Source organism: Mastigoproctus giganteus, chromosome 3 (genome assembly GCF_048544385.1).
Source record: "Mastigoproctus giganteus isolate SK-2022 chromosome 3, ASM4854438v1, whole genome shotgun sequence".
NCBI lineage: Eukaryota > Metazoa > Arthropoda > Arachnida > Uropygi > Thelyphonidae > Mastigoproctus > Mastigoproctus giganteus.
Window position 1 is genome coordinate 106,625,217 of NC_143577.1, and position 19,269 is coordinate 106,644,485.

The following is a 19,269-nucleotide window of genomic DNA, read 5'->3' on the forward strand; positions in this document are numbered from 1 at the left end:
AGTACAAACAAATCAGCTACATCTGCAAAGTCACCATCATACTGACTAACACTCAAAACAAATTCTGCCTTGAGGAAGCGGTCTTTAATTGTAGAGGAGGCTCGCCATTCCATTCTGCTCTTATCCAGATTATAGTGTGTAGTACATCTATATTTTTTGCAAAATTTTGAACAACTTTTTTTCTTCATCAAGTTTTGAATTCAAGTGTTTAACACATTGACTGCCAAGCTAGTTTACGAAAAAATTTCTCCCGGGGCCAAAAAAATATTTAGTAAATAATTTGATTAGGAATTCTAAAATAAATATTGTAATGTCACTGTTATGTCAGTGTTTTGGTTAAAACCTCAAAAAATAGTTTTTTGTGTCACATATATGTGGCTGAAGTGGCTCAGTAAGTTACTTTATTCCTTGAGAAACCATATCAGCCACATATGTGGTTATACATATAAAGGTCATTTGTATTTAGTTTACTGCACACACACTGTGCAATAAACTTATCACAAACATGTCGAAATAAGTTTGTCAGTATTGTTAAAGCTTTTGTCAAAACAAACTTGTTTAGACAAATAACTGTTCCATCAATAATTGTAATGCTGGAACCTGCATACATCTTATTATGCAGGCCATCACTTAACAACATGATGACAGGTGGTGACCTAATAACATACATCAAGGGCGCCTCCGTAGCCAGGTGGGAAGGAGCAGCAGTGCATAGCACACACTTCTTGATTAGATCGGGGTTCGAGCCCGTCACCACCAAATACGGAGGATGCAGAAAGGTCAGGGAATGACCACCGCATATTCCCAGAGCAATATGGCCTTAGTTGCCAATGCTTCTAAAAACCAAATAACAACAACAACATACATCGCAACAACAATGCTGAGTATGGCAGTTAATGTACTCTTCCGTTATTCCTTCCCCCGCCCCCTTCTTTCTTTTCTTCATGAAGCACGGTTTGCAGCTGGGCATCTATACAGATGCACAAGGCTACATATCTGTATTATAGTTGACTTGCTAAGGATATTAAAATATCTACTTAATAATGCCATGGGGATTTTTTTTAATTCCACCAGTATTAAATTAACTTCATGCTATATTACTCACAGTTTCAAAATTGGTTTTTAGGAGCATTTGCAACTAAGGCCATATTGCTCCGCGGATATGCGGTGGTCATTCCCTGACCTTTCCGCATCCTCTGTATTTGGTGGTCACAGGCTCGAACCCCGATCTAATCAAGAAGCGTGTGCTACGCACTGCTGCTCCTGCCCACCTGGCTATGGTGATGCCACTTGCTGTTATAGGCTTCAGTAAGTTGACAAAGAGCCTTTTCGCCTTGACGCTACCCTGCCCTGTTTGATTTTATGTTTTTAAACTTTGTATTTTAAGGTCTTTAATTAATTTGTTTTAGTCCTTGGCTAAAAGGAATTAATATTTTTAGCACAGTGTATTTAAAATTTTAATTATATATTTTTGGTTCAAGAAATCTTTATTTTTATCAGTTGAGGCAATATTATTTTAGTAGGAACAGAGCAATTGTATAAAACAATGGTTAGACTACAGCTAGAATATTGCATGTGGCTTTGGAAACCTCATTTAAGGAATGAAACAGAGTTGCTGTAAATGGCACAGAGAAAAGCAACAAGATTAGCTGGAGTACTAAAAAAGAGTACTAATAAAGAAAGATTTTGATTCTGGAAATTGCAACATCTACTAATCAGACATATGTGTGTGTCCTACTTCAAACCATTTAAGACTTCAAAAGGGTTGAGTAGAGCAAATGCCAATGGCATCTTTATCTTTCTCAGGTGATATATACAAGGGGACAATTTTAAAATGATTGGCTGCACAACAGTGCAAGTTTGTTTCTCTTCAGCCAGAGTTACTTTGAATAAAGTTCAACCTAGTGTTGTGGAAGTGGGCAATCTGACTAAATTTAAAGGATTAGACAAATTATTAGAAGGAACAGGCAAATGAAGTACTTCTTTTTTTGTCGACAATATTGTATAACATTGACAAAAGCAATGTATTGCACATGGGTAGTAGTAACTCCAGAGCAACTTATCAACTGTGTGGTACTACACTCAGAGTACTGGAGAATGAAAAAGATTTGGCAGTAATTGTGCAGTGCAGATATGCTGCCAGGGCAGTTCATGGGGTTTTGTCAATGATATACAGAAGCTTTGATGCATTATTAAGCCACATCTAGAGCACTGTATATAGTACTCTAGATTCGGGAGGCCTCCCTTTAGGAAGGAAGTAGATTGCTGGATTGGGTGCAGAGAAGAACAACAAGATTTGTGAAGGGAACAAAAGGGTGCTCTTACCTAGAAAGGCTTCAGTTCTGCAAATTGCAGCATTTCGAGACCAGGCACCTGTGGGAAGATCTGATTGAGTTGTTTAAAGCCTTGAATGGATTGAGCAAGCTGAATGTTAATGGTATTCTTCCACTTGCTGAGACTGCACACAAGGGGGCATAAATTCAAATCGAGTACAGATGGTTGAAGGATAGATGTATGGAACAGGCTTCTATCTGTTTTTGTGGTAGTGAATGCGTTGAATAAATTCAAAGAGAACTAGACAAATTCTTGGAGGGGTATGGATGGGTGAACTGTTTTTTTTTTTTTTTTTTGGCTGATGCTATATAAGCTTACTTTCTTGCATCATTTGCCAGTACTACTACTACAAGTTTATTTACTTTGAATATTTCCTATGTTATGAAATATAGTATACTAATATTACAAATCTTACTTTTTAATTTCTTCTTCTACTTCAGTAACACCATGCACTTCAGGATTTAGAATTTTAGCTGTGGAGCTACCAAAATCACAAAGAACATAATGGCCACTGTCACTTATCAGGATATTTTCAACCTGTAAAAGTAATTTAAAAAACTGTAAAAAAGTAATCCCTATAAAAAAAAAACTGAAAGTTTTCATTAAAAAAAAAAGCTGTCATTGTTTTAACTCTTCCAAGTTGAAGTAACTCAAGGTGGTTTAACTCTTCCAAAGGAAATAGTGTAAAAATTACACTGCATTCATTGGTGCACTCACACTCCGAAGCCTATACAGAAACAGACAAATAGCATTCTCTCCAGCATGTTTGCAGTGTAAAACTTATGCTAAGGATATTAAAATATCTACTTAATAATGCCATGGGGATTTTTTTTAATTCCACCAGTATTAAATTAACTTCATGCTATATTACTCACAGTTTCAAAATTGGAAAAGTATGGCAACAGAACAACAAAATAAGAAATATTCTTCTGCTGTGGCATACTCAAACTACCACAAAGCCTCTTTATCGAAACATTTTTAGCATGTCTGTTCAACTGAACTCGCATGCTAGTGCATTTTGCATGCTTTTATTTTCATAACTTATGTAATTTTCATAAAAAAAAAAAAAAAAAAAAAAAATTGGTAAATTAATTCCAAGCTGAAATTTAATTTCAAGTAGCAATTCTTAGATCTTTTAGGAAAAGATCTAAGAATGAAATATGCACCAAATGGTTTAAAAGAAAAGTACTACTATTAATGTAGTATACAGCAGAAATTATATATCCAACATTCAGATATATGTTACATTTCCAATGCTGTTAGCAGCTGCACCAATATTTGTTACACTAGTAGTTGCATGGTAACCTGATAATCCTTCCCCAAATTATAAGTTTATAGTAAAGAGAATTTATGAATATTTTCCATTGTTTTTTTTTCCCTAAGCAATCAAAAACAACAGTGCTGTAAGACTAAAATATTACAATCAGAAATGAAATATTGTGGTCATGTTTTAAAAAAAAAAAAAATCTATAAGTGGTTCATGGGCTGATTTTCACACCTAACATTTAGAATCTTATAAAATGGTGGTGAACATAACATATATTTTCAACAGAATTCAGTACTCTACCCATCCAACTGCATAAGTCTAAGGTGGCCAAAATGATATATTTTTCATTGTCTGTTTGCAGTAATTTGTCAAAATTTTAATAAAGATACCACACACACACACACACACACACACACACACACACACACACACACACACACACACACACACACACACACACACACACACTTAATCACTAATTTAAGTTTTATACTCCATAATAAGTGAGCTTTCAGTTGTAACTATAATTAGTATCCTCCTGATGAATAAGAAATGAAGTGGTTAAGTAAATAATTCATTTTTTGATATAATATATATATATATAGCAAAATATCCACTAAAAATGGCCACAAAACAAAATGAAACCTATCAAACAAGTCAGTAGTTAGCAGATTTAACTTCTGGATACCATATCAGGATTTAAAAAGAGTAAATACTTGACAGTGTATGTTGCTTTTTGGTCACAGTAACAAGAGATGATGGTAGGGATGCAAAGAAAAGTTTTGCTGTAGAAAAAAGATACTGTTCTAATGTAGACAACTAACTTAGTTAATACCTATAGATATGAAGCTTAAAAAGGAATGTCATCAGGACCAGGAAACTTACTGACATCATGACATTCTAGCCAAAGAATTTTCAGCTCAAGGAAAAAAGTTTTTGAAAATTTTTTCCATTTTTATTGACCTAACTGTCATATTAAATTGTACCCTGTAAGTAGCTTTATAGTCTTAGTAACACTCATAGTTTATTTTATAATTTGGCTTGAGATTTCGTAGGTTATTACTTAATATATGTAGAACCTTTGTATCGTTTGAATCTTTCAGGCATTATTACGGTTACAGAGTGAACAGTAGGGAAATTAATTTTTTTTTAATTATGGTAAATACCTCATATTTACCACAATTAAAAAAAAAAAAGCTTTAGAGCTCGTAGGTAGCTCTAAAGTTTGAATCACTTAGGTTGACACTAGTTAGATAAATTTTTATATATTATAATTAATTTATACCTTTCAAGCGTTATGGTATAGCATAATACACAATGCAGACTAGGTAGAGTGGTAGTTACTGCTGCATAACTGGTGAATTGGAGTAGGATTTTTATTGCATTTACCTTTTAATTTAGAATTAGAGGTGTAGCTATTATTTGTGATTCTCTGATTACATTGGTGAATTTGTTTATTACTCGTCATTTTTAATTACTTGAGCCACATACGATTTCTGACGCTATTTTTTTGTATCGATACGAACATTCGAATTTTAATTACATATAATTAATAACATAAACTTCATAGCAAAACTGGTGCATAGTGTTATTACTACATTTGGTATATTTGTTTAGTGTAGTAATTTTAATTACAGGCACTCACCGAATGACGTAATATTTGCCCTACATAAATTGAACTTTACATAAGTTTTTGCCGGCCAGTGCAAACTGAAAAAAATATGGAAACAGTTTGCATCCCATAGAAATAAATGTAGGTATTGTGAAAATATTGTAATGTGAACCCAATAACACATTTTTTTTTTTTTTTTTTTTGGTAATTTGTTCCAAGACCTTGGAAGTTGAAATTTTTGCTATATAACTAAGCTATTTATCTCTCTAAAAAGGTCATTTTTATAATGGAAATGGTATTAGTTTTATAAAAATTTTTGCCAAAGCACAACACAAAAACCACTTTTTTTAACTAAAGGATACAAAAACAAAACACGAAGCCAACATGTTTACAAATGCTACTATTGAGGAAGGGCTACACAGTCTGGTTGGAGAATGCATTACATTTTCATCGTTATCATTAAAACTACCTATTTTTTTTTTTTTTTTTTTTTATGAAAACCCCAAACACGAAAGGTATCAACCTATAGTACTTAGTACTATGCATGGTACTAAGTACTAAGTACCATGCATGGGTTTGAAGGAGAAGTATGGGGGAGGGGGGGTGGCAGAAACTTTGCTCTAGAGACTAAACATGGGTTTCACCACTTCAAGCCTCAAATAAGCAAAGTGGTGGTATTTCGCCGGTTGTAGTTTTAATGCATCTTTTAACTACCTATAGATAATAGAAATTATGTGTGTGTATTACCCATTCATAAACAAACTCCTTGCTGTTCTTAAGCATTTAGCCATGAAATATCTTTTACTTATTACAATGATGAAGAGAAAGCAACCAACAGAAAGTGCAAGTGGTGGCAGTACTAGGAAACAAAACAAATTTGATTTAGAAATAATGATGAAAATGATTAAGAAGTACGAAGCAGGACAAAGATTGTCATTTATTGCATAGGAAATAAGTCTCGCTGTTTCAATAGTAAATACTATTTTAAAGAACAGTGTGTGTATAAAAGAACACGTTAAAAGATCAACAGCAGTGATCACAAAACAGCATTCAGGTGCTATATCGAAGATGGAAAAGCTATTAATAATATGGATGAAAAATCAGATTCAGAAGCTAATGCCCCTGAGTCTAATGGCCATTCAAGCAAAAGAAAGAAGTATTTACGAAGATATTAAGGATAAATACGACGAACCACAAGCCAAGTTCATGGCAAGCAACAGGTGGTTTAATAGGTTCAAGCATTGCACTGATTTACACAACTTTAAAGTACAATTTTTGTAATTACACACTTTTGTAATTTTTTCGGCGCATGAGATAAACTAAATAAATAATTCTAGTTACATGTTTGTCGAACATTTCTTTTTCGCTTCAATCAAATTCAGTGCTCATAGTTGCGAGTGCTGCATAAGCAGTAAGGGAAATTCCAACTTACGTAGAGTAGAGTTCGGTGGAATGCAACCCTTATGTAAGTTGGGGAGTGGCTGTATATTGAATTTGAATGAAAATCATGCCTCTGACCAGTGCAGCAAAGCAAAGGTGTGAAGCTAGTGAGAGTGCTGTAGCACTGGGGGAGAACTGAACGTGAACTCCAAATCATGGCCTTATGAAATGTATGACTTGTTAAATGTTTGCAGAGCTATCAAGGAATGGGACATGATATTGCCAAGTGGGGAAGTGTGTGTGTGAGGAGTGTGAGGGTATTAGGTATCAACTCAGCATTGTTATGGGCCATTATGAGAGCTCGAAGAATGGAGGGGGGGCCTCGAAGGAATTAAACAGGACCCACCAAGCTCTCAGCTGCACACGTTAAAACGAGAGCTTGCACTTGATCATTAAACAACACAGTGGCAATCCCAAAGGCTGAATGTGCTGGGCCCACAGGAGCTAGTTGTTATCAGTGACACTATTGTCAGGGAAACGGGAAATATATTGTGCAAAAAGGATAGGATCATGGTATGTCTTCCAGGAGCAAAAGTTGATGACATTGTAGAGCAGATATCACCTTTTATGGACAGAAAAATGCAATGTCGTACAAGCTGGCACTAATGACATTAGGAGAAGTAGATTTGCGGGCTTACTTAACAAGTACAGATCAATGTTAAAGAAAAGATGCGAGTTAGGGATAAATTTGAAAGTGTCTGCAACTATGCCCAGACATGATAGAAGGGAGTATATGATGACAGCCTTGTCAATCAATTCAGCCCTAGAGATCGCAAGGCTCATGGAATAGAATTTTTCTCAGAGTGGTCTGTGCTTGTTAACAGGACAGACTGCTTCTACAGGAGGCACCTCTGTAGCCAGGTGGGAAGGGGCAGCAGTGCGTAGCACATGCTTCTTGATTAGACCGGAGTTCGAGCCCGTCACCACCAAATACGGAGGATGCAGAAAGGTCAGGGAATGACCACCGCATATCCTGGAGCAATATGGCCTTAATTGCTAATGCTCCTAAATACCAAATAACAAACAAGCTTCTACAGGGATGGGATACACTTAAATAGAAAGGTTACAAAAATATTTGCTGATGCTATTGAGGCAGTGCTAGGTGGGTCGGAAAACTGCTAGCTTAAGGGATATGCAAACTAACAGATTAACAATAGCCACGCCACAGGCAGAAGTGAAAGTGATTTTTGCACTGCTTCTACTGGAACAACAGCAGCCTTGAAAGCAAGGTATTGGGAATTTAAGGGCAGCTTGGATTCATTATGAAATAAGTAAATATACAGACTGTATTAGGTAACTAAGAATAAGAACAGGTGCATGTATACTTACATGGACACCATTCCTAGGAGCATAGTAAATAAATTTGATGAATTTCAGTTGCTGGTCAAGACATCAAATGCAGACACTGTTGGATATCAGAGATGTGGTGTCACTCAGATAAAAGTGATGCAGAATTTCAATATGGGCAGCATACAGAATGGACAGGCGGTAACAAAGTGGGGGGGGGTTATATGCTCTTAGTTAAGAAGCATATAAAATCTAAGCCACTGCAGGCACCTCCGTAGACAGGTGGGCAGAAGCAGCAGTGTGTAGCACACGCTTCTTGATTAGACTGGAGTTTGAGCTCGTGACCACCAAATACGGAGGATGCGGAAAGGTCAGGGAATGACCACCGCATATCCTGGGAGCAATATGGCCGCTAATGCTCCTAAAAACTAAAAAAAAAAACTAAGCCACTGCATTCAGTTAACATGGTTGGCCAGAGCAAAGTTGAATCAGTTTAGTGTGACAAACCACCATGAAAGCAAAAATGCAAGTAAGAGTGTATTATAGGCCTAATGACTAATGAATATAACAAACTGTACAGGCAAATGCAGTGATCCAGTAAATCAGAATGTCATATAATGGTGAATTTTAACTTTCAGATATTGACTATAACTTGTGAATTTGTCACTCACGGACTAGCAAGACATTCGTGGATTTATTGGATGACTGTTTTCTACAGTAACATGTTAGAGAGGCAACAAGAGGGAATAATACTCTTGATCTGATTATCGGCAGTGATTATTCATGCATTAAAAATCAGCAGATAAAAGAACCACTAGGTGGCAGTGATCACAGATTTAACTGCCATTAAGGGTAATGGAAGGGTTTCTTCTTTCTTAAAGGTGATGACAATAGCCACAGACAGTTTTTAAAATATTCTATAGAGTGGGACAAACTGATGCTGTTACCATCAGCAAATTCTAAATGGGAAGCATTCAAGGAATTAATCATACGAGGGGGGGGTATCAAAAAGTTTGCACCCTTACCTAGAAATAATAGCCCTAGAAGGTTGTTTAATGATTTTGATCATAGAAGGCCACACTTTTTGTCTGAAACCACGATTCCACTTCATTAATTACTTCCTGAGACGAATCAAAGTGACGTCTACGCAATGTTTTTTCATTTCTTGAAACAAGAAGTCTGATGGTGCTAGATCAGGAGAATAGGACAGGTGCTGTAGTAGCACAAATCCAACAGTTAGCGAGAACGTTGCTTCTGCAAAGGCGTCAGCAATCTTGGAAACCATTGTGCAGAGACCTTAGACGTGCGGTGATGTAAAATGCTGTAGGCAAACCCATAACTAATTCCCACTGCATTGCCGATGAAACAAATTGCCATACATCTGTCACTCAGCACCAGCTGCTCAACTTTTGCAATTGTCTCACTGTCTGTGGATGTTGATGGCCTTCCTTCTCTTGGCTCATCAAAGACACTTGTACAACCGCACTGGAACTCCCGTTTTCACTTTTATACAGTGTCATAGGATGGGCAATTCTGCCCCATACACAGCTTTTATTTCTTCGTCAATTTCCTGAGCTTTCTTGCCCTGCAAATGCCAGAACTTGATCACCTCTTGAAACTCCACTTTGTCGACCATAGCGTCCTGCCTCAGATTCTGGGTTCCACTGCTGGTGCACGATCACCTATAGGAATGAAATTTCATGTTAGTTATTGAATACGTAGACAACTTATAATAAAAACGGCATCTTCCTACTGATGTTTTATCTAGGTCAGGGTATGAACTTTTTGATATCCCCTCATAGAAGCAACAATGCTTTTTTCATATCAACTAAGAAATATCTTCAAAGTACAAGCCTAAATGAATGTCAAATGAACTGATGAGACTCGTGACAGAGAAGAAAAATGCATGGGATGCATATAAATTATCAGGTGACACAGAAGTCTATGGTAGATATAAATTAGTTAGTCTGTGAACAAGTCACAAGGGAGGTTAGGAAAGCAAAGGCTGATTATTAGAAACAGTTGGCAAAGGATGCAAAGAAAAACAGAAAAGACTTCTTTACTTATGTAAACACTATATGGAAGAGGATGAATCAAATTGGTCCACTTGATATCGAAGATTTGACTGTTGATGATCTGCACAAGTTGCTGATAAACTGAATGAGTATTTTGCATTTACATTGACATATAAGAAATTCTTTAGTGAAGGGAATGCCAGAAGTTTATCAAACTCTAACAGAGAGCTAAATGATTCTGTAATAACAGAAGGACATGGAAGAGAAACTGTTGAAGTTAAACTTAAGAAAGGCACCTGGGTGGATGGGATCTATCCAATTATATTAAGGGAGGTAGCAAAGGAAATAAGCAAACAAACTCTTAGCCATAATTATGAGCACCCATGGATTCAGGGAAGGTCCCTGCAGACTGGAGATGTGTGAATGTAACATTAATTCACAAAGGAGGATCAAAGGGTGACATAAGTAATTACGGACCTGTTAGTTTACCTTCTGTTCCACTGAAAATAATGAAGTCATTGGCTGCAATTATACTTCAAGCACATGGGTTTGTTAAGTGGAGGCGGCTCCGTAGCCAGGTGGGAAGGAGCAGCGGTGCGTTAGCACACGCTTCTTGATTAGACCGGGGTTCGAGCCCGTCACCACCAAATACGGAGGATGCGGAAAGGTCAGGGAATGACCACCGCATATCCCAGAGCAACATGGCCTTAGTTGCTAATGCTCCTAAAAAAAAATCAAATAACAAGTTTGTTAAGTGGAAATCTTGTCTGACCAATTAGAATGGATACTACAATGTGGTCACAAAGGAACTGAATGCAAAAAATAATTCTGATATCATATGCTTCGATTTCAGGAAAGCTTTTGCCGTTGTTACACATAAAAGACTGCTATATAAATTGGAGCAGTGTGGCATTAAGGGAAAATTGCGGCTATGGATAAAGGGATGGTTGAGTGGGAGAAGGTGGAGAGTGGTAATAAATGAACATTTAATGGACAAATTTAATAAATGGACAAACAATGTGGTACTCAGGTTATTGAAAAATGAAAAAGACCAGGAGGTAATTGTGAAGTCCGATATGAAGTTTTTTGAGCAATGCAGACAGGCTGCAAGGTCAGCTCATGGGGTTTTGTATGATTTATAAGAATTTTGCTAGCAGGAATAAAGAGGTGATTATCCCAATTGTATAAGGCAATGGTCAGGTCACATCTTGAGTACTGCATATAGGTCTGGAGGTCTCATTTTAGAAAGGATGTAGAACTGCTAGAACTAGTACAGAAAAGGGCAATGAGATTGGTGAGGTAAGGACAACTGAAGCCTTTCTTACCAAGAAAGGTTTCAGTTCTAAAAATTGCAGCGTGTAGAGACAAGGCACCTGCAAGGTGATCTGACTGAGGTGTTTAAGGCTTTGAATGGATTAAGCAAGCTGAACGCTGATGGTATTCTTCCTCTTGCTCAGACTACAAACAGAAGGGGAGCACAAATTCAAACTGATAAAGGATGGTTGCAGAATAGATATGCAGAAGTTTGCCTTTAGCCAGCGGGTGGTTGATTGCTGGAACAAACTTCAAACCATTGTTGTGGAAGGTGATAACTTAAATAAATTCAAGGAAGAACTAGACAAACTAATGGAGGGAATGAATAGGTGAAATGGGAGGTGACTTTTTCGTTTTGATTTTTTTTTTTTTTTTTTTTTGACACAGTAATAGTAATAGTGGCATGTGATGCAAGAATTTGCTGACGCTACTTAAGCATATGAGCTTATGTAGCTTCAGCAAAAAAAAAATTCACACCACCATTCCCTCCAAATGTTTGTCCAGTTCCTCCTTAAATTTATTTAATCTAACAACTTCCACAACGATAGATGGAAGTTTGTTCCAGCAATTAACCACCTGCTGGCTGAAGGCAAATTTCTGCACATCTATTCTACAACTGTCTTTCCTCAGTTTGAATTTATGCCACCCTCAGGTTTGTAATCTGAGCAAGCGGAAGAATCCTGTCAGAATTTGGCATGCTCAATCCATTCAAGGCCTTATACACCTCAATCAGATCACCTTGAGGGTGCCTAGTCTCCAGCCGCTACAATTTGCAAAACTTAAGCCTTTCTTGGTAAGAGGGCACCTTTGTTCCCTTGGCCAATCTTGTTGTCCTTCTCTATATACACTCAAGCAATTCTACATCCTTCCTAAAATGAGGCCTCCAGACCTGTACTCAAGGTGTGGCCTGACCATTGCCTTATACAAAGGGATAATCACTTCCTTTTCCCTAATAGCAAAATTCCTGTATATCATTGACAATACCTCATGACCTGCCCTGGCAGCCTGTCTGCATTGCTCAGAAAACTTCATATCTGACTGCACAATTACTTCCAGGTCTTTTTCATTTTCTACCACACAGTTGGTATGTTTCTCTGGGGTTACTTCTACCCATATGCAGTACTTTGCATTTGTCAATGTTAAACTTCAGTTGCCGTATAATCTTGCTTTCTTGCATCATTTGTCATTTAATAATGCTAAAGACCATTCAGAAATTCTAATGCCTTCATGTTGGAAGAGCATGGAAGACACTGAGTGGGATATATTTGGTATGGTAACTGGAGGTGATTTTCCAAGATCACTGATACAAGAAACAACTTTTGCATTATTTACTTTAGCTTCAGTTAAGTAAAGTTTTTGACACAGTTCCTAACAAAAGGCCACCATATAAAGTGAAGCAAATTGAGATTAATGGAAAGATCCTTTGTTGGATAAAGGGATGGTTAAAAGACAGAAAACAGAAGTCCTAAATGGACATTCCTCAGTATGGACTAATGTAGAAAGCAGAATCCTTCAGGTATCAGTATTGGAGTTGCTTCCGTTTAAATATAAGGTTTTGCACCTAAAGAACAGAAATCAAGGAATTATTACAATTAAAAGTGGTTCAGGACAAAAAAGACTTAGGATTTACAATTCAGTCAGACACAAAATTTTCCGTATGGTGTAAACAGGTGGCTAAAAAGCACACAGTGTCCTGTCTGTGATATATAGAAACTACACAAGCATTTAAAAGGATGTTATTATTACTCTGTAAAGACAATGGTGAGACCACATTTAGAATACAGTAATACCCCGAAGTTACGCGATAGGTGGGTCCGACGAAAATCGCGTAAGTCGAATTCGCGTAAGTCGGGTACAACTTTGCATATAAATACATATAAATTTTGCTCAATTGGGACCAAGGACTAACAAAAACACTAGTTAAGAAGAAAAATATTAATAAAATTGCAGTTCTGTATACATATTAATACAAAATATGTATTAAAAAAACAAATGACTTACGTTAAAAAGTTATTTCGATGTCGATGGCTTCATAAAATCTAACAAATTCGTCTGACGACACAGCGCGTTCTTTTTTTCACGCAGAATTTCTTCGTAGCAAGCTAATAATTTTTTTTATTCCTTGCTTTGTAGCTATAACGCGTTCTTCGTTGGAGTCTATGTTTTCTAAAATTTTTAAGCCCTTTACAATTGAGCCCTTTTCAATTTTCAACCTGTCAAGTTTGCAATTGTCATGTGCTTTTCGCCGTTGCTTCATTTAGGCCTGTAGCACGTGCAATATCACATGGTCTTTCATTTCGCTCAAAGCGTTTCACAATTTCATATTTTTTCTCTATCGACAGAGGCGGACTGGCCATAAGCCTTACCGGGGCCAGTGTGATTTTGGTCATAAACCATAGTATGAGGCCACTATAAATTTTCCCGGGTAAGAATTTTTGACCCAGTCCGCCTCTGTTTATCGATAATTGCTTTTCTTTTTCTCTCTGAATCTGCAGTGTCTTCACCAGGACGCTTCCTTTTCACACCTTTTAATTAAGTATTTTACTCATTTTTAGGGAATAAAGCACAATTACAAAACGAGGAGGCACGCTTGATACGCATAAACAAAGCTGCGCGCATGTAGCAACTGAATAAACAACACCATAAAGGCAGAGATACACTATTAACACCCCACATTTCTAGGGGTTACTACCATAAAACAATAAAAATCCAGTTGGGTTTCTGCTAGTGAAATCTGTTATAAACTGGTAGTAAACTCGATCTAATTGCATTTGCGATTATACCGATAGCTGGAATTGTGTTGGTTTTTACGTTATTATGGTGAAATGTGTTTCCCCTTCACTGATATAAAAAACATAAAAGCAGCAAAGCTGAATTTTGTTCATCTTTCGCTCTCAATCTCCGCTGTCGCACCGTATATCGATAACATATGAAAAACGACCTTGAAGATAGTGGGCGGCAGCGTTGCCAAACGAAAAAATCAAGAACCGCGTAACTCCGAGTTCGCGTAAGTCGGGGTAGCGTAAGTCGGGGTATTACTGTATTATGTTCAGATCTATAAATCATTTAGCCATTATAATACTAACTTCTAAATGACAATGGAGAATTTTGTTTTTGTTTCAACTCACACTGATTTTGAGAAGTTATTTGCTTAGCCTGACTTTATCAATAACTTAGGAATAACTTCATCAAGGAACTACTAATTTTTATGACTTTTACAATGAAGTCAATTACAATGAAAGATACTTAAGTAGTTAACAAAACCATAATGATAAAGTTCAAAGCCAATTGGAGAGCCACTTTTTGGTAATGAGGAAGGTATGAATTACAGAAAATTTTTTCTTTTTTGTCAGATGCAGAAGTCTGTTTCAATTTAGCCATTATAATACTAATTTATAAATTATGCAGTATTCTATTTTTGTTTCACTTTAATACTAATTTTGAAATGTTAATTGTTTAACTTAGTCTAACGGATGCCAAATGAGTGCTTCATTGTATATTTTCTGCAATTAATTAAAGTCTAACAGCTTATAATTACAGTATCAATAATCGGATAAAATAACTAAAATTCTAATTACTGATTGAGAGAGAGATATTAAGAGAAATACTACTATAATACACTATTTACTGCATGCTTTTTTAATGTCTAAAAAAAAAATCTCATTTTCTTAGCATGTGCCCAGCTTAATGATGAATAAACTGCTTTTTCCTTCTTGGTTTGAAATATTACAGTTCAGTGAAGTTTATGAAAGAAATAAAGCTGTTTATTTATCACTATATAATTAAAGGAAAAGAATGTATATGCAGGAAAACAAATTATTTCTATTATTTCAAGTTTTATTACCAATCTGATGATGGATTATATTTCTGTTTGCTTATTATGACTGAGAAAGAACAGATGATGAATTTGAATATTAAATACATCTTGATCAAAGTAATAGTAGAAAGGTCTGATAAAATATTTACTCTATTAAATCATATTAGAAATCGCACATAATAAAATTATTACTATTTAAACCAAATATCACTCATATATTCACTAAGTTATGGTTTACTTTATCAAGGGACAATTGACTTTTATGGTTTCTTAAAGGTGTAATCAGTGGCGAGCTATAGTGGGCTCACATGGACTTACAAGAGCCCATTGTTAGTTTTTTTGGAAAATTTGCGAGCCCATTGTTCAAATGATTATTTATTTTTCAAATGAAATCCCGAATTTAATTAAGTATACAGAGCTGGAACTATGGTGGGGCGAGCAGGGACCCATCCCCAGCAGTTTAATGGTACAATTGACCGGTTATATATTTTAAAATTGCTTCATTTTTGAGTTAATTATAGTTGGACCTGTGTTTAACGAACTTCTTCATAGCGAATTTTTTTGAATTCCCCCTAGTTTCTGCGGAAACATTTAAAATAATTTTCGTAGGACAAACAGATTACGAGAGACAACTTTGTATGCATTGTTCTCACTACTGGCCTTTGGGCAACCTAGGTAATTAGAAAGCACGAATCAAAGGTGAAAGGGATTACCATTCCACAACGTTAGTGGTGTCCGTAAAACATATGGAGCCACGTTCCGAGAAGTCACGCTAGTTAATATGCTTTCCATATCCAGTCAGAGGCATAAGAAGATTCCCGACACGGATAATAGCCTCTGGTCAGCCTGTGTTGTGATTCCCCTTTACTCCGACAAACAGGCATCTGTTTTTCGTAGAAGTGAGTGATCCGTGCATTTGAATAAATTTCTTCTGTCTATGTTTACATGGTCACAGTAGCTGAATATCCACGAGGCAACTAAGATATTAAGTAAACTTTCCGAAGATGAAATGTTGGCAGATTTGGAAACCGCGTCGAGGCTTTCATTGCGAAGAAAATGTCCAAAAATATAATGGCACGAAGGCAATAATTTAAAAAAAAGATAAATAAATAAAAAAATTAACTGTATGCATTGTATCGACAATCTCCAAAAAACCAGTGCAAGTTAAGGATGATTGATGAAGAACTTGATGTGGAAACTACAAAAGATCGGTGTTGTGTTTGGGCCACAATGGGCAGCTTGTAATTTACGGTCGGAAATTGCGGTTTGCAGCAATTATCCCACTTAGTGCAAACATTTTGAATCAGAAGTTAAATTCCGGATTATTAAAACAACTTTTAAACCTGGAATTTCTTAACAATTTAGCACTAATGATCGACAGAAGAAGCTCTCTCTTACCTTTCCTTTTAGAAGCTTTATAATGTCGCAGCATCATTACAGTAAAAGCAGATAAATTAATTATTCTATTAATGCTATCGCTAATTTGAAAAATTGAAGGAAATTATAAAGCTAAAATTGAGAGCATGTTGAAGTTGAAATAATCTGAAGGAATTGAAAGTAAGAACACATTTAACAAATTGCTTTGTGAGAGATGTACTGTATACTTCCACATTATTAAAGATACATTATTAATGCAGAGTAATTTTAAATTAAATAAAGAAAATAATGATATTATTGACGATGAGGAATTGAAAGAAATTTTAAACATATTCTACCCAAAATTGTGGAATATGAAAGAACTTTTGTCTCGGTGGCAAGACGATGAAAAACGAATAAGAAATTTAAGTTTTCTGATAAAATATGAAATAAAAATGAATAATTTTAGAGATTTTGTCGAAGACAGTTTATCTTTAAACTCGAGTGAAATTCCCTCTTCAATTAAGAAAAATATCTTTGAAACCATTGCAATTAGCAGTGCTAAAACTGAGCAAGCTTTCAGCGTAATTAAACACGTTTCAGATTATGATGACCATACGTCTAAATGAAAAATCACTGATCCGGATCGTTACGTCAAATCATTCATTTGTAATCATCGCTCAGCTAAGCAGAAGATAGACAACAAATATTAATAAAGGAGTAAATTGTATATGGCAATTTTTAGAATAAATTTTTCTTGAATATTTGTATAATGATTTTTTTCATGAAATCTGTAATTTTTGTGTACATTTACTAGAAGAGTTTTTTTTTTTTTTTTTTTATATAATATTTGTTTTTATATTGTAGAATGTTTTGTGATAGTTTTTGTTATTTATGAAATGGGAAATATTTCTTGTTATTTTTTTTATTTGCAATATTAAAAAAAATGAGAGTTGAATAAAAAAGTGGCACATGTGCCGAGCACGTGCGGTAGATGGTTTTATATGAACCTTCGTGTTTATTTTGGGTATTTTGATTTGTATTTATTGATTACAAAATAAAAGAGCTTTTGTATTGTAAATATTTTATTGTAACATTTGCAAATTTTCATAATTTCTGGAAGACAAGGTACAATGGATTTATAACTAAAGTAAGAGATGTACTGTATACTTCCAATTGCAACGTATTTAACTGTCTCTAGAAAACAGCATCAATTGAACTACCGATTTTGTAGTTGAAACAACATAGCAGCTGTTCGGGGCACCTAACAATGAAATGTAACGAAAATACGAGACTAAAAAATAAATCATTGACAAATATTTGTATTGTTGCAATCATACTTACTTCAGGAAGTATGATTGTGATGTCATACTATTCAAAAATTCTAAAAAGTTAGAACTCAAGATACTATCGTATCCAGGAGTCATCGTAAGGGAGGGGGGGGGCATGATGACCAGGCTGACTCAAGATATCATACTGGTCACAAAAAATGCGTCATGCGCTCTAATCACACTATCTACTAATGAGTGCTCAGTGCCTCTGGGGGATGCCGCACATGACGTCACTTCCGTGACGTCATCTGCAGCAAGAATCCTCAAGGATATTTCACATCAAAAAGTCAGCAAAATGCGAGCCCATTGTTAAAATATTCAGTTCACCCCTGGGTGTAATTACAATGAAACTGAAAGAAACTTAAGTAGTTAAGATGAAATTAGTAAAATGTGAAATTAACTAGAAAATTATTTCAAAACACCAACTGTTAAAAGAAGAAGTAAAATTTTTCAAGAACTCAAAACTAAGGTTACCTAAGCTACCAGCTTATTATACCATGAAAATTTTGCTATTTTTTTTTTTTACATATTAAGATTTTCTGAATGCACAAACTGTAAGTGATGACTAAGACTAATTAATAACGTGTAATCTGAAATGAGGTTCAACATTACCTTAAGATCACGATGAATTATTGGCGTTTGACAGTGATGAAGACGAGAAACTGCTTCACATACATCACAAAATATTTGTAGCACCTCGTTTTCTGTGAAGCCTGAGTGAAGTTTTTCATTCATTAATTGTAAAACATGACCTAAGAAAAAAAAATAAAAAATAACTTTTTTTTTTTTTTTTAGGAAATGCAATACTATTATAAAATTACAGCAAAATAAATCCTATTTCACAAAAAAAGTGTTTTCTAGGGATTATTAAAATCTTATTCCTTAGATCCTATTGCAGTTTTAAAAGTTTCAAGTTGTTAAAACTAGAGATGCCAGAAGATGAATATCTATAATATTTTTCATAATTCCTTGTGTTCATTTCCCAATTTCTCAAATAATTCAGAGTGCAAAACTCATCTCATATAATTATAGTTTTACTACAATTTATACAATTATAGGGAAATAAACACAAAGAATTCAGATAATCACTAAAGATATTCCATCTGAAAACAAAATAATTCCTCAAGGAAATAGCAGTTCTCTTAGCAATTTCAGTTGAAAAGTATTATGCTTTACCCAGCAAAAAATAATAATGAAATGTTCATGTGTTGCTGAACTTTAGAGGCATACAAAAGTACACACACACACACACACACACAATTTCAAAATATAAACCAACAACAGTTTACAGGTCCTGCTTTCGAATCCCATATTCATGCCAGGTGGAGTCAAAATTAACAAACACAATGAAATATGTAAACAACATTACATATTAATACAAGAATGCTTCTTCCTGTATTTATCCTGAGCTAGATATCACCATTCTTCTCTTTCTTGGTGAATCCTTTCTACTTTTGACCCCCCCCTTCTCTCTCTCTCTCTCTCTCTCTCTCTCT

At 35.4% G+C, this 19,269-nt stretch overlaps 1 protein-coding gene across 3 annotated transcripts in view; it reads right to left on the bottom strand.

Moving 5' to 3' along the window:
• The window catches only part of LOC150088207 (uncharacterized), a 376,069-nt gene that overhangs the window by 193,487 nt on the left and 163,313 nt on the right, over positions 1-19,269 (bottom strand). For all 3 annotated transcript variants that reach the window (XM_090369384.1, XM_090369385.1, XM_090369386.1), the window contains 2 exons: positions 18,386-18,525; positions 2,750-2,871 (listed from right to left, as the gene is read on the bottom strand). In XM_090369384.1, the coding sequence (XP_090225510.1) occupies positions 2,750-2,871; positions 18,386-18,525 (262 nt within the window). The remainder of the gene's footprint in view (positions 1-2,749; positions 2,872-18,385; positions 18,526-19,269) is intronic.